The sequence below is a fragment of the Phoenix dactylifera genome, unplaced genomic scaffold (assembly GCF_009389715.1).
Source record: "Phoenix dactylifera cultivar Barhee BC4 unplaced genomic scaffold, palm_55x_up_171113_PBpolish2nd_filt_p 000346F, whole genome shotgun sequence".
In the NCBI taxonomy this organism is placed as follows: domain Eukaryota; kingdom Viridiplantae; phylum Streptophyta; class Magnoliopsida; order Arecales; family Arecaceae; genus Phoenix; species Phoenix dactylifera.
Genome location: NW_024067805.1, coordinates 378182 through 394711, shown reverse-complemented (window position 1 = coordinate 394711; position 16530 = coordinate 378182). Strand labels below are relative to the sequence as shown.

The window sequence follows — 16530 nt, the reverse complement described above, 5'->3', positions numbered from 1 at the left end:
TGGGTCGCCACTCGCCAGATTCTTGCCTTCTTAGAGCTGGAGGACGGTGGACTTTAGAGCAAAGCCGAGGAGGCTGAAGCTCGGAGGTTGGAAGAGCCGAGGACGACGAGGAGAGCTGGAGAGGAGATCCGAACTACGGAGCAGGGGCGGCCCAAGAACTAAAGATTTGAGAAGTCTCAAGCTGTCGATGATCGAGCCGAGAAAGGAACTAGGAAAGGGCCGAAGAACTGAAGAAGCACTGGGAGGAGAGGAGAACTGAAGAAGCCGAGTCTGCCGAGAAGGTTCAGCCAAAAAAAAAAAGCACCGGTAGAGAAGGGCAGAGGAAATGTCCGTTGTTTGTCAATTGTCGTAGCCGTCTTCGGTCCCCTGCCTGTAACCCTGCTACCTCACCTCAGTCACCTATAGCCCGTAGTCTGTCTGTCGTCACGGACACACTGTAGTAGCATAGCCAGGCGGTAGCTCACTATACTGCTAGCTTTCGGATATGAAAATCGTGCAGCATTAAGCAAAAAAAAAAATACCGTGCAGCGGCGGCATAGCGGAGCCTTCCTTAGGCCGGGGGCCTTAGGTGACCGCCTCAGGCTCGAGCCGGCCCTATTTTAAGAGAGGGACGGTAGCTAATTTGCGCTCATTCACTGCTTGCTGAGTTAGGAGTATGAACTCACAATATTGTAACTATAAATATTTATGCCGGCTTTAACCCATCAACAATTATCTCCTGGAAACAAATGGGAGAATGAAGACAGTGATAGGGAATTTAAGCTTCCAAATATTACAAATACTGTTTCTTTTACTAGACATAACTATGCATCTACTACAACATCAACCAATCCGCATCCGTGCTATGCAAGTATTGGAAATCAAAGAGGGAAAAAAAAAACAAATGGATAGAACGAACGCCGGTAAGGCATCAGAAAAAAGACCTCAAAATAGAAGAAAAGTAAAAAGAAAAAAAAAGAGAAAGAAATCAGCACCGCTTCACGCCTGCTCCGGAGACATCATTAGGGTGGAAGCAGGGGAAGTTGCGAACGGCAAATAGAGACTGGTGTAATTCACCGCGTAAGCATAAAAAAAGTGTGAACTAGCACCGGGCCTTCCTGCGGCACCGAAGGGCCCCAGCGCCGGAAGTCATGGTGGCAACCATGGAAGAGGACTTGGCGCCAAGGCTGGAGGCCCTTGAATAGCTTGCGGAGGCCCCAGCTCCAGACGGGGTGAAATAGGCACCATTCAAAAGGAGGTCCCCCTCTGACCTCCAGTTCCATCTCTTCCACACGCTCCCATCCGTTTCAACCCTCTTTGTCACCTAGTTCCAAAATTCGAAACACGCACACACAGAGAGCAGAGATGTATGAATGATACTGACGAAAAGAATTCATTCATCAAAGATAATTGATCGACTACGAGAGAAGAACTGGTTGTTGTTGAGTTTATTCACCTCCTTGGCGAAGGGATTAGCAGGGGCAAGGTATCTGTTCCCCTGGCTGTTAATGGTCGGGCCCGCGCTGCCGCCGATGGCGTACATCTCCCAGTGGGTGTAGTCGTTGTTCACCACATGGAAGTAACCGTGCCGACACCTGCATTTCGTCGGACAAAAAACAGAGCATAACAAGCACGCTACCGTCGTTGTCTCCGCTTCAGCTGGAATTTTAAGGAAATTACCTCGGCATTCTCTGGATGAGACCTTCACCGAAATGGTTGAAGGCGATAGTCACCTGCATCGCCTTGTCTCTCTCGTAGGAATCGCTGTGACCCAATAGCATCACCTGCACCAACCGAGCCAAGGTAGGCTCTGTTACCAATTGGACATGTATGGAATTCAGAGAGATCCACGGATGCAGCCGGCTTCTTAAGTGAGGTGTACCTCATTGTGGTGGGTAAAGTAGTTGTTGGAGATGGTGATGGCGGTGGATCCCATGACGGCGTCGACAAGGCCGTCGGCGCATTTCGAGAGGGAGCAGTGGTCGACCCAGATGTGGCTAGAGCCGAAGATGGAGACGGCGTCGCCGTCGGCCATGGTGCGCCAGCCGTAATGGGAGGGGGAGCTGCGGACCATGGCGTTTCCGGTGGGCTTGCAGTCGTGGATGTGGAGTCCGTGGATGATGATGTTGGTGACGAACTGGATGGTGATGCAGGCGCCATTAGCGATGTGGACGTTGGCGCCGCGGCCGTCGATGGTCTTGAAGCTGTTCATGATGAGCTCCTGCTTGAGGGTGATGACCATGTCGCGCTTGAACACGATCCAGAGGGGCTCCTCCTGGATGACGGCGTGGCGGAGCGTCCCGGGGCGGGGGTTGACGGGGTCGTCATCCCTGGGGTCGGTGACCGCGTAGTAGCGCCCGTCCCGGCCCCCGATGGCGCTGCGCCCGAACCCGATGCCGCAGCCGGCCAGCCGCTTGCGGTTGCGGTGCCACTTCGGGTCGCACCGCCAGCAGTCGTCGATGGGGTTACCCGTACCGCAGGACAGGAACCCCAGCGACCGCCGCATCGTGTGGTTGTTTATGCTCCTGATTGGTTCACCAACATCCTCATCACTTATTCAAATTAATTTGTGCACAACATGATTAATTGCCCCTTGCATTGCATTTCTAACAAATCAATTCCAACTTTCACGCATATAATTCAAAGCATAATACACGCATCATTGCCAACTAAAATTTCTGATCAGAACGAATATTTTAAGCCTTCTGACTTTGAATGCTTAAACTTAGCAAATCTTGTAGTATTAATTAGCATTGGGCAAAGAAAACAAACATAGTCACTTCATCTGTGAGCGCACACAGACAAACCAGGAGGTATGGATTCTATGTGACGTAAAAGTTTACGATTTGGTGCATTGGAATTCTTTCATCAAATACATGATCTATCACAAAAAGAAGGCCAACAAAGACAGCGACGAGAATCTCCAGCATGAGATTCTTGTTTAATTGCTAGATTCACCCGTAAATATTCCGATTTTAATTATATGTGAAATCTGTTTATGAAGCAGGTTTGCATCTCATATTACGGACCAAGACTCCCCTCTTGCAGGCCAATCGAATGGTGTTAGGCCTGAATCTCAGTAAGGCCCGTCTAGCAGCATTAACGGACCAAATGGGTTAGCTGGCTTCAATTGATTCGACCCTGCGCTCAAGCTAATTCGCTCAAGAGAACAGCATCGAACCAATTTAGCTGGTTTCACCCAACCAGTTTCACTAAGTCCCTCACTCCGGCAAAATCGACTGGGTCAGAGGTGGTTCATCCATGTTGGCCCATGAGTTAGATACAGTAGCTAACTTGGTTATCTTCTTCTCTGTTTCCATCTGAAACTTAGGGTTAGGTCTTTTGTTCTTATTCGCCGCCAACCATGGACCAAGCTTCGGTGGAGGAGATTGGTGATCACCACTAGGGTTAATAATCTCCCATAATCCATATCCATCAAGATCTCTTCACCTTCTTCCACAACTACAAAATTAGGACATATTAGGAAGAGAACCCATCACTTTAAAATTGTTAGCAACTAGATTCATCGGAACCCTACGCCCTGAGACTTTTAGCCACCACTGACTCTTTTTCCACTTTTCTCGAGCTACTGCAATCTCCTCATCGAGCAAAAGTAAAACATTACAGAAATAATCTTGGAGAGCAGATATTCTTCCTCAGTAATTTTACATGTTTGCCAATGACTGCTACTGCCACCCTTGGACAACTCCTTTCCATGATCGGAAAAACTAGAGCCATCGGCTGAAGATGCAGCACTAGGATTATTCAGAGTCATCGCCATGGTTTGAAATTGATTATAGAATAACTTTGGCGGCCGTCATGCGACACCAAAATGATGGCACCAAAACCCTAAATGTATTCGACAGAAAGCAGACGAAAAATAGCACGACATCAAAGCAAACCTAGCACTACTTTATTATTCCATTGCTTTCTATAGATGAATTCATCGAGAAAGTGAAAGAGAATATTTGAGAAGTAACCAAAGGTATGAGGCTACTTTGATGTCTTATATTACTCATCACATTTGGTTAAAGAGAACAAAGGTCTAAATCTGAACCAAACCTATTTAATAAACAATCGAGACCTATTAATGATCCAAATCTGTTTATATTAAATCCAAACCTACTTAAAACGGATTGTTCGCAAGTCAGATTGATGAGTTGGATCATAAATTGCCACCTTTAGAATCCAAAACCTCAACCAGACTGCTATTCTAAATTCATAAAAGCCCAACCTTCACTCTTGATGAATGGCTAACAATCACTTGAGGTTATAAAGAAGCCACATCAATGATCTTTCTTAACCACGTCTTAAAGGCCCATTTGGTTGGGGTATGTGAGATAATTGGGTGATTTAACCTGAAAATCATTTATCTAAAAAATAATTATGAAAAAAAATAAATTTTACCATATTTAATTGGTACAAAAATTACTCTAAAAAATAGCATAAAAAAGATTACTATATTTGATGGGAGATAATCTTAAATAAAAATATTCTCACATTTTCAACAATGCTTTTGAATAAATACTTTAAGTAATAATATTTTTTTAGTCCATTTGTTAGACATTTATGGCCCAGTTACATAAATACTGTTAATATTAGCTATTTCGAATATTGAAATATATTTGCATGAGTTAATAAATATTTTTAAATTAATTATATGTTTATTAGAAAATATGTTTCTTATTATAAATAAATTTTAATACATTTTGATATATAAATAAATAAATAAATTATTAATAAATTCTATGTCAGATTTAATTGATAATTAATAAATATTTATTAATTATTTTTAATAATTAATATATATTAACAAATATATAAATATATTAAATAAAAATTAAATATTGATATAACAAAAATGAGGGTATTTTTCTAAGAAATAATACTTTTAAATTATCTGCATTCGGTGATCTGGCGTAGAAAAACAAATACCATCTTTCTAGTGAAACTTATTTTACTTTCTTTGTTAGGATAATATTTATGGAGTCCATCATTTATTTTACCATCTTTTTTATTTATTTTTCGTACTAATATGTAACATAGCAACTAGCCCCTATAGATAGATAGAGAGAGAGAGAGAGAGAGAGAGAGAGAGAGAGAGGAAAATTTTGCTTCGGCAAGCTATTATTCAACTCCATGAGTAAATTTTGACATAATATTTTTAAAAAGAAACTTACATCTGGACTTCGGATGCGACCAATTCCGGATTGTCGGCTGCGCCCAACACCACGTCCCGCCCAGCCCTGGTATAGAAGGAAGCGCACCATTATTAGCACGAAATGACCAAAATGCCACTACCATTATCTAAACCTCGCCATAATCCATGCACGAGAAATTAAATCAAACAAGATTTTGTTCTTTTCTTTTAAGGGGCTGGGCGATTGGGCGCTGCACGTCTCGGCACTACTCATCTTCTCTCTGCTCCCCAGGAGAAAGGGCGCCGCTCGGGGCGGTCGTTTGCCCCCATTGCTCCTCTCAAAATAAAGTTCAAAAGAAAAAAGAGAATAAGACGCGAGAAAGCTATAGAGACAGATAGAAAGAATTTTGACCGAGGTCGGTGCGAAGTGAAGTTGACTGAAATGCCCTCCAACGGTGACGGTAGTGGTGGGAGGTGATTCGATTCGATTCGATTTGATATGATTTTACCTTTTAGAATTTCCTTTTCGAATTTTTTGCCCTCGGCAGCGAAAGGAGTGGGTGAGGAACTAACGAAACGAACGTAACGGATTAAACGGTGGGATCCGAGGAAGCATACCGGACGGTCGGGATTGCGTTTATGGTTCGCGAAGCCGTCGAATCCGGCGCCGTCCAGTGACGGAATTGGACATCCCAGATCCCAGCAAAGATATCACCAATGGCCCAGATCTACCCCAGATAAAAGAGCAAAAGAAAGAAGGAAACAGTATCAGAGACAAAGTTCTTCTTTACGGACCTCTCGGTAGTGGAGGAAGTTTCTTTGGTCGGCGCAGCTCTCAGACTCCTCCTCGTCCTCGCCTCCTCTCCGCCCCTGAAAGAAACGAAACCAATCTAACAGCTCGTTCCTTTAGCTTAAATTCCATCCCTGGGGTTTGGCCTCACAGAGGAATTCCTCCGTTCCAACTGCGTTGCCTTGACGCCACCCCAGAAACCGAGAAACCCCAAAAGACCCCAAATCTCGGGGGAACCCATATATCCTTCAAGAGATCCCTCTAGGGAACATAAAGAAGCCTCACTAACCCACATTGATGAACTAAAGAAGAGGAGGAGCAGAATGTACCTCGAGACCGAGGCTTTCTCGCCGTTGATATACTCGAGGCCGCCGGCAGGGAGCACCAGGAGCCCGAGAGCCAGCAATGGAAGCCACCTCAGAGACACCACCGCCATTGCCGCCTCGCCTGTCTCTCTCTCTCTCTCGCACTCGCTTCGCTCTCAGATCTCTCTGTTTGTCCCCTCTATTCCATGAGAGGATAAAAAAGAAACGAATGGGAGGAGAGCGGAGTAAAGCGCGGGTGTGATGCGAGGGAGTCCCCAAAAGCTGCAAGCGAAGCGCCATTTTATAGAAAGTTCGACCGCCCGGTCCGCCCCCTCCCTCTCGGCCCCACCCCTTAATTTAACCCCGGTTAATATTTTAGTCCCCTCTGTTTACCGGACCAATACTCACCCTCTCCCTAACCCTAACTGCCACTAACGGATTCGGTACCGGCAATCGGCACGTGCCAGCGGTGTCGGTTACTCACGTGCGACCGTGCGCGGGACACTTATCGCCGTTCCGTACTCTCATCAATTAACCTCGACGCTTTGGGTGCAATGATGGGGCGTGGGGCCCGGGGAGCCACGTAGGATGGTGACCGAGTGGGGCCCGGTATTGGGGGGATGGGTGGTGTTTTGGGGGAAATGTTGCGTTTTTTTTTTTTTTTGTGGTCATTGGGGATATGGGCTTTTGGCGGGCAGGATCATGGACCCCTGCAACGCCTAACGGCCTTCCATCAATTTACGTGTCGTGTAGGCCAATGCATGGATTAATTACGGCCTTGCCATTCGATGATGAGTCTCCCGGTTTAACTTTTTAGATTTGATAAGGTGGACCGGCGGATCACAACCTTCGCTTGGTGTTCGCTGATCAAGCCAGGGAATGCCAGGATGACTAGGTCATGAATAAAAATTTACTGAGTTACTGATACTTGGAGTGCTCAATTAGTCACTAAGCATATTCTGAATTCATAATTAGTCCTCTTCAATTACAGTTCTTTGGTCGTTTTAGCATTTGTCTGGAGGTACACAAATAATTGTAATTGAAAAGTAGAGTGAGAGTTCTCTCTACGGAAAGCACCTTATATAATTCCATTCTTATGATTTGATATTGAGTAATGTTGGGCTGTTGGCATGCAATCGAACATTAGCTCTCTTCAAGTAAAGCTGCACTAATAAGATTCCCTAATGGAACACCCTAGACACCGCTTTACAAACCAAATCCAACAAGCCAGTGGAATTGGAATTATTGTAATTGAATCGAGGATGCTCCTAATGGAATTTGCTTTAAGTCTCGGATTAGATTCAAAATTCACATAATGCTCGACTTCTTGAGTTGTTATAGTGCATCTACTGAAAGTTTGATTGAGTTGTTCCTAGTTTAACCAGCTCAGCAATATTTTGCTCAAACCCGGCCAAGATGATTCATTTTTCGCAATAGATCTCTATTGTAAATGAAGAAATTAATTTTGTGTTTAACACTAATAACGGTCTAAGAAATCTATTTGGTCTAGAGGTTGAGCTAACTCAGATAGCCCAGGGTCAACAATGAGAAGAACCAACCTACCAACACCACTAAGGCAAACAAAAGAAATTAATAAGACACGCTTTGCAGAGCTAGCTCTAGCTGCTCGTTGAGATCTTCGTTCTTCTGCCAATAAAGATGCGACAAGGAAAACAGTTGATTCTTTTGAAAGCCAAACAACCCCATATCTCATGCACAAGTTTTGCATTGCTCCACATAGTTCCATATAAACATTGATTAGCATTTTCTTTAATAGCTTTGCGCAAGCATCCATGAGTGCATCATAAGCCTGTAAGTTATTGGTCGCATGTGCACGTAACAACCCCTTATCGAGGAAAATATATCAAACAAACAGTATTATTCCGTGTACTAGACACCTACTCTATTTTAATCCACATATTACTATTATTTATAGCTAGGAAGAACTAACGACCACCTTTTACTGATCCGATCCTATTATGATCTACCACTGGATTTGTTGCCTTGTTCCCTTCTTATCCGATTAGCTTTTCTAATAAGACAGCATAATCCTATTCAGCTACAGACATGGGGAATGCCAAAGTGCAATCCAACGTACTGATAATTTCAATTACTATTCTTTGTATAATTGCTTAATTAGAATTATTAGACCATTATGGTTGATGCAAATCGTAAACCGTTAGATTTTTCAAAAAGTGTCACCTGAAACACTGATGTGGCTCCTAACCGGGGTCAATATGGCACTATGACTCCTGTCTTTTAGCCATTTGTTCTAAGTTGAGAGTACAATTCTCTGCCTTCTATTTTTCCTGTGGCTCCGAAACAGCAGTCTGAAGTCCAGAGCGAAATTTTAGTTAGCTCCGACCAGCTCTCGCATAAATGGCGGGACCACCGCCGGAAAAAGCTGGAGGCCGAAGATTGGAGGAGACACCGGGAATTAAAGAAGGCCGAACTTTTTGATCGGTTCAGTTGGGTGGAGCCCGCTGAAGTTATAGGCCACCGACGAGGAAGGGTGGGCCGGACGGCCCTCACATGGATCGCAGCGCCCATTAAGGCCGGATTGACGGCCCTTTTTTTTATTTTATTATTATTATTTTTCTTATCCCTCCCCCATTCGACGCACCCCGTGGTACGACTCCTTTTTGTGCGACCTCTCTGTGTTAGTTTGGTGAGGAAAAGGGTGGTACCTTAGCAGGAAAAAAAAAAGGAAAAAAACAGAGGGTGGTACTGCTGGTGTGACATGAAAATTTCACATCACGTGGTTGGACATCTGTTGTATTACTCTAGGCACCATATGAAGTATAACCATGGGGAATGAAGATGGAGAAAAGGTTATTAAAGCACATATAAGTCGTTGAGGTCTTTTGATGGTTAAGATTTAAGCCAAGAATAGGCCTTGATCAAAAAGATTGCCTCCAGATTCAGATTTAAATCTCGCAAAATTGGATGATAACTTGGAGTCTCAAATGGATTTGAATCAACTGAATAAAAATAAGTTTTGAATTACTTTGGATGACTCACTTATAACCCTAAAAAACAGAGGATGCATCTCATTCGATATTGATACTATAAATACAACTTTCTCTATAGGAGATGTGAGTGCCTACAACGTAGAATAGGGTTTGCTCAGAATATGGTCAGATTATCATCAGATTGGTAGAATTTAACTAGTTTCCGATTTACCATTTTGGGCTCATGCCTTGGATGCATATATCGTGATACATATGGGATGTGAAGTGAGAAACATCATATTCATTTTCTTTACTTCTTTGGATTCTCATATGTTGCCCAAGGTGACAATCCAAGAGGGGGGGTGAATTGGTTTCTTCTAAATTTTGGTGTTTTAAAAGTTTTCTTAATTAAGTGTGGTGGATGCTTTCTTAAATTATTTGAATGAGTTAAACTAGAACAAAGATGGAAGATATTGCAAGAATAAACGTAAGCACATGCACAACACAAACACAACAATATATAGTGGTTCGGTGCTCTCCTTAGCACCTACGTCCACTCCCCAAGCGACCCCTTGGGAATTCACTATAATCCCGCGGATTACAGTTGGATTGTTTTTCGGGCTCACAATCCAAAAACCTTTGTTGGTTTTACGGGCTCACCAACGAACCTATACACTTTGGTTTTCCGGGTTCACCAAAAACCTTTGTTGGTTTTACGGGCTCACCAACGAACCTATGTTGGTTTTACGGGCTCACCAACGAACCTTTACACTTTGGTTTTCCGGATTCACCAAAAATCTTTGTTGGTTTTGCGGGCTAACCAACGAACCTTTACAAAGTGTTTGACAAACAAAAAGAAAAGATTCAAACTCCTAAATGAGCATATGAAACAATATAAACTACAAAGAAGAGTTAGAAAGTATTTATCGCTTTGAAGTGGCTTTGCTCTTCTTTGTCAAGGATGCTTCACTCTTCAAGGGAGGATGGAGCTCTTGATGCCTCTTTGAAACTGCTCAATCCCTTTATTTGATTGTTGAATGAAGCTCTTGATGAAGGAGATTAGGGCACTTTTGTTTTCTTGTGTATTCCTTGATATTTCTCTCCAAAAGATATTTTCTCTGATGAATAGTGCCCCTTTAAATAGTTTCCAACCTTCTTTGGACAAGCCCCAATGGTCAGATTTGAAAAACTAGCCGTTACTCACCTTGGGAAGAACAAAAAGTACATCTGCAGAACTAGCCGTTACTGTTCAGCCCGTGTTTGGGTCGGCTCAACCTGTCCTTGGGTCGACCCAACTTTTACTTGGGTCGACTCAAACATTCCTTGGGTCGACCCTCTCAGAAACCACAGAAACCTGAATTTCAGCCTTCCTTCTCATGGGTCGACCCAACCAATTTTTGGGTCGACTCAAAGTTCACTTGGGTCGACTCAACTTCTTCTTGGGTCTACCCTCTCAGTAATTACAGAGAACCATTTTCTGTCTTGCCTTTGGGTCGACCCTCTCAGGGTTTGGGTCGACTCAAGCTTGGGTCGACTCAACCACTGTTTGGGTCGACCCTCTCAGTAAATCCAGAGAGCTTATTTCCTTCCTGTTTTGAGGTTCTTCAAGGTTGGGTCGACTCATGCTTACCTTGGGTCGACCCAACTCACTGTTCATCTGTGCCATTTTTGCAGGAGTGTGCCAAATGATTTCTTGATGTGCCGGGGTCGACCCAATCAACCTTTGGGTCGACTCAATCCACACTTTGCTGCATTCTCAAGGTTAGATTCATTCAAATGAATAAGAACATGTCTCTATATCAATTCATACAAATATACTGAGAGTAATGAACTTATAAATGAAGTATCAATTTAACTTTTAATATACTCTAGATAATTGCTTGTTAATCATCAAAATAACACTATCATCCTCAATCTCCCCCTTTTTGATGATTACAAAATAAAGAGTATAAGCCTATTGATACTTGTCTTTAAAATCAGTTTATAAGAGGGTTTTAAATTGCTGAATTTCAGCTTTTCATATATAAGAGTGAAATCTCCCCCTATATCATTCAAATGTTGCCAATTTGACTCTTTGAATTGCTCCCCTTTCATTTATGATTCATTAGCTATGAAACTTCAAAAATTTGAGATAAAACATGAGTTTCAGATTATGTATCGAGGTGTGAAAGGTGCGTGCCAAATTCTGAAATTATGTGTGCCAAATTCTGAAATTTGATATAAATTTTTGAGTTGATCATTTTCATTGTTGCAAATTGCTCCCCCTTGGATGTATATGCTTTCCTATATGATTTTCTATTTGTTTTACAAATTATTTCTCTTTCTTTCTTTACTTCTCCTCTTATTACTCTTTCTTTACTTCTCCCCCTTTTTGTTACTCTATTTACTCTAAAGATATCTTTACTTCTCCCCTATTACTCTTTCTTTACTTCTCCCCCTTTTTGTTATCATCAAATAGGTACATGGGAAAAGATGCAATAAATACCAAACTTCAAACTTCATTGATCAAAATAGGAACATTTTAGTATATCAAAAGCAAAAGCAAATACAATATTCCTCAATCAAAGTTTAAAGATGCATGATAACCACCAAATACATATGAGAACTAGATACATATCCTAGTCTCTAAACAAGATCGTGAGACTCTCCCGGATCGCTTGGCTACGGCTCTCTCGGGTCCCATTTCTCCAAGATCTTGAAGTAATCTACTGTTTGGAGATGATTGGAGAAGATTTGAGAGTGGAAAATAAGGTTTTCGAAAGAGGACAAAGGGTAAACAGTGCCCTAGATAGCTCACGGGTCCCCCTTTTAACAGTGGGATCCCGACGTTGGGTCGACTCAAGAAACTTCTTGGGTTGACTCAACGTTGGGTCGACCCTATTCTGGGTTGGGTTGACCCAAGTGCAGAATTTTTTTTTTCTCTTCCTTTTTGCTTCTAAAAATTTTCCTTGCTTCCAATCCTTATAAATTCTTTCTGGGACAATGATACATGAGTAAGGAATCTATAGATAACAAGTTTGACTCATGTTTCATGGATTTTTAGAAATTGGAGGAATGTATCATGAGACTACTTGCTCCCTTTTATATTTCTTCAATAAAAAGGATCACATATACCTAATTCTCTCCTTAGCATGCAGAATCTATCTTCACTCAAGGATTTTGTGAATATGTCGGCTAATTGTTTTTCAGTGCATATATGCTCAATACATATGTTTCCATTTTGCACATGATCTCTAATAAAATCATATCTTATTTCTATGTGTTTGGCTTTAGGAATGAGATATTTAGGATATAAGCCAGAAGTGATCTCTAAATGTAGATTCCAAAGATAGTTTTGAAATCAAGTGTAGATGGAATCTTTTTCAAGTTATTTCAAGAAGTATCAAGAATAATATTTAAAGAAAGCACGAATGAAACTTCAATACTTTTTTTTTTTAATATATTAAGTATATAGCAACATGAGAGCAATCTAATTAATTTTTAGAGTATAGTATAAGAGCAGATAAAGATCAAAACTTATATACTCAAAAAACATAAGATTATGTTGAATCCTTAATTCTTAATGACTTCAAAGTTCTTTCATGATATAAAAGTATTGGAGCATAGATACCAAAATATGAATTTATGCAATGTAGGATATATAAAATTTAGGGCTTTGAAAGTTCTTTGAAAGCTCTCTCAAAGACTTTCTTTTACTCCTTTAAAGATCATATCATCAAAATCAATTAAAATGAATTGGCTCATGATTGAAACACTAAAGTGCAAGCCAATAAGAGCTCATTAGTAGATTCCAAAGTAAATTTCTAATACTAAGACAATTGGAATCCTTTTCACTTAGTTTTCAAAACAAGTGATTTACCAATTAAGTACAGATGAAAATCCAACTTTCAAAAGATATTCAATGAGGCACAAAGTTTAATACCACTTTACATTTAGTATTCTTTCTCTCATCTTTAGTTGTGAATTTACATAATTAAGTTCTATATGATCTCTCCCTCTGAAATTTTCTTTCTCTCCCTTAATTAATCATTCCATTTGAGAGTTTAGAATTTGTTCAATAAAATTGTCAATCTCAAAAATATATTTTATTTTCATAAGACTCAAGGTTTGAGATAAGACAACCTTTATAGAACTCATCTCAAGGTATAAACTTATTATATAATTAAAGCAAGTCTTGCAGTATAAGGAGGTTCATCAAAATCAATCCATAAAATTCAAGGTATGCATCAAATTAAAGTAACTTTAGGATAAGATACTGAATATCTAAAGCTCCCGCTTAAAAGATGCATTCTTCTTTAATTATTCTTATCTTTTGTTGAATTTCAGATTTTAATGATAAACGTGAATAAAACTGAAACTTTATGATATCAAGAATGTAGAGTGATCTAGAATTATTCGAAATTTATAGCAATCACTCTTTTTAATCTTTTAAGAACAAGTTATGCTTCCTCTTAATCTTTGAGAAAATGTACTGAAATATTAATCAGAAAATAATTCATTTGAAGCTCAAATTCTTTCAAAAGCATTTACATTTTCTTTCTTTTAAGAATCATTTGAGTGAGCTGAAATATTTCTAAACTTAAGATCATTCACTCTTTTAATAATATATATATACATATATATTTTGATAGAAGTCTTTAATAATGTAGGAGAGGAAAAAAAAATATATAGATGATCATTGAAGTATATATATTTATAGAACTCAATTTCTTAATCAAAGTTTTTCAGCAATGTATATATGAAGCACAATAAATCTTTTCAATATCAAAATAAAATCACATATTTAAAAATATTTGTTTGCAATCAAGATCATCGAAAGACACATCATTCAGACCAATATTAGTACACTTTGAAGATAAGAAATGATATATTTCAGATGCGTATCGGGGCAAGCAATCAAGGCATCAGAATTATTCTATTTTTCTTAAGCTGTAGTTTTATCTAGAAATTCATATTGAGTTTAAGCTTTTATACAAAATCAGATTCTGAATTTCATAAAGATTCTCAAGGAGGCTTTCAAAGTTGTAATTTGAGATATGTATCTTCACATTGTAGCTCATCTTAAATCATTACGATTGAAAACACATATTTCAAACATATAAGAGCATATTCAGAATATTTGTATTTATGTTGAGTTTTGGTATGAATTTGATCATTATATACCAAAGTTAAGCAAGTTGAAGGATAAAACAAAATCAATTCATTTTGCCTAAATAGAGATATCCTTCTCTTCTCCTTTTTACAAATTTATTCAACTTTCAGATTTTAAAGATGATTGTGAACGACAATTCTGAAATTTCTTTTCAATAATACCAAATAAAAATTTTATGTAGTATTTCAAACATTCAATCAAATTGTCCAAGCATGGAGCATTACAAAATATTGAGAACCCATAATTCAAGACATCATGCCATATGCAAAATATATTATGTGTTAAGTCATGCATTAAAATATTAAGAGCAAGCATGTCAATGATCAAAATCAATTCTTTTCAAATAAACTCCTCCTATTTAAATATAATCTTGTACTGATTTCATCCTTAAAGTGTGTTTTCAAGTGATTAAAAATTTGACTTGATTCTTCTTATATACTTTCATTTTTACCTTCTTATGCTCTATACTCTATTTGCTCCCTATCCGGTGGAGTTGGAAGGGGCACGAGGTACTACCACTAGCCTCCCTCTTGTGCCGTCCCTAATATACCCTACACCGAATAGTTGGGTCAAATAGTGCCGGGTACTACCACTAGCCTCCCCATTGGCACCATCCCTATAATGAGCAATGTAGAAATGTTAAACTGTTCTCTTTAGCAACAAGATATTCACTCCAAACTCTTCCTATTTAAATATAATTAATTACGAATTTTATCCCTTCCAAAAGAATGTTCACACAAGTCTCACAAATATGCTGAATATATTATGCTTGCGCTGCTTTTACTTAAGATTGGAGTATTTACTTAGCTTTTACTTCTTCTGAGCAATGTTCATTTTCTTTTTCTTTATCTCTCTCTCTTTTTGTCATTTTCAAGTAGTTACATGAAAGAGCAGAATAAAGAATTAATCTAATATGCTGCATATAAATATATATCATGCAAATAGCATTTTCATTATGCCCAATGATTCATAGCTTATCACAAGTTATTTTGAATTAGAAACTTGAGGCATAAACTTGTGTATTTCATGGTTATGCATTATACAGGCAAAAGTGAACTTCAATTTAATCATACCATGAAACAGTTATTATTAGCATGAGAATGAAGCATGATATCAAGAAGATTAGCAATTAAATGTTTAATCATGCTACCATATAATTTCAGACTATTAATTTTGCTCAACTAACTCACAAGAGAAGGGTTTAGATTACCAATGCATTTAGCATTCTTCAAGCCAAATATCTTTTAAATTCTTTACATCCTTGGCTGAAGAAAATCTCTCTTTTTTTTGTTTGCAAGGGGATGTTTATTGTATCTTTCATCGAGGTGTCCTTCAAGTTGAAATTTCTTGCTCATAAGTCCTGTATCATTAGCTAAATCTTTTTCTTTTTTTGAAGGCAATTCATTAGGTTCTCTAGGATACAAAAACATTCATACAACATATTTCTTAACTAGATGACTCAATATGAGACATAATAATAATTGAATTTGAGTCACTTTACTCAAGAGATTGCCTAAATATAAGCAAGCACAAGTCACTTGAACTAAAGAGATAACTTCATCAAGTAAAATGGTTTAAGGACAAGCATGTGAGGCAATAGAAGGATTCATCAAGGTCAAATCAAATTTTTTTTATTTTCAGAATTAATTTAGCTTAGATTCTATTTGCTTAAGATAATTATCAATAAGATATACAAGTTAAGTTTTAATCAAATTATCTTAAACAGTTGTTTCTATCAAAAATTTTGATTATGATTTAGTTTTCAACACTAATAATCATGTTTCAGGGAGTTGAGCAATCTTCTTTTAGAGCAATTAGGATTTTATTTTGACTTATGAGTGATAGTTTAAAAGAATTAATATTCATGCTTTAAAAGATTTTTATGATCAAATTAAGCATGACATGTTACAATTAATCAGTAGAATTTGAGATAATTTTAGAGAAAGATATTAATCATGGATACAATGATTATGCTCAATGAAGTTTTAACATGAAGGCATGAAATCAGCATCAATCATTTATACTAGAGAGAAAATTTAGATTTTGAAAACTTGAAGGAGAAAGTTATACATATTCATTCATTGTTTTCTTATCATCATGCAAGCACTAGAAAATTTAATGCTAGGATCGTGTAGATAAGATTTGTCATACATACAAGGCATTTAATAAATATTCAATAGCCTAACTGAATTTATAAAGTTAAGCATATCAAG

At 38.8% G+C, this 16530-nt stretch overlaps 1 protein-coding gene across 1 annotated transcript; it reads right to left on the bottom strand.

Moving 5' to 3' along the window:
- Window positions 1-756: 756 nt before the first annotated feature.
- Window positions 757-6476, bottom strand: LOC103723303 (probable pectate lyase 8). Its single transcript, XM_008814183.4, has 7 exons — window positions 6239-6476; window positions 5915-5989; window positions 5160-5225; window positions 1862-2504; window positions 1660-1763; window positions 1436-1574; window positions 757-1303 (listed from the first exon to the last, which is right to left on the bottom strand). The coding sequence occupies exons 1-7, from the start codon at window positions 6343-6345 to the stop codon at window positions 1082-1084; spliced, it is 1356 nt and encodes a 451-aa protein (XP_008812405.1). The 5' UTR covers window positions 6346-6476; the 3' UTR covers window positions 757-1081.
- Between the last annotated feature and the right edge of the window lie 10054 nt (window positions 6477-16530).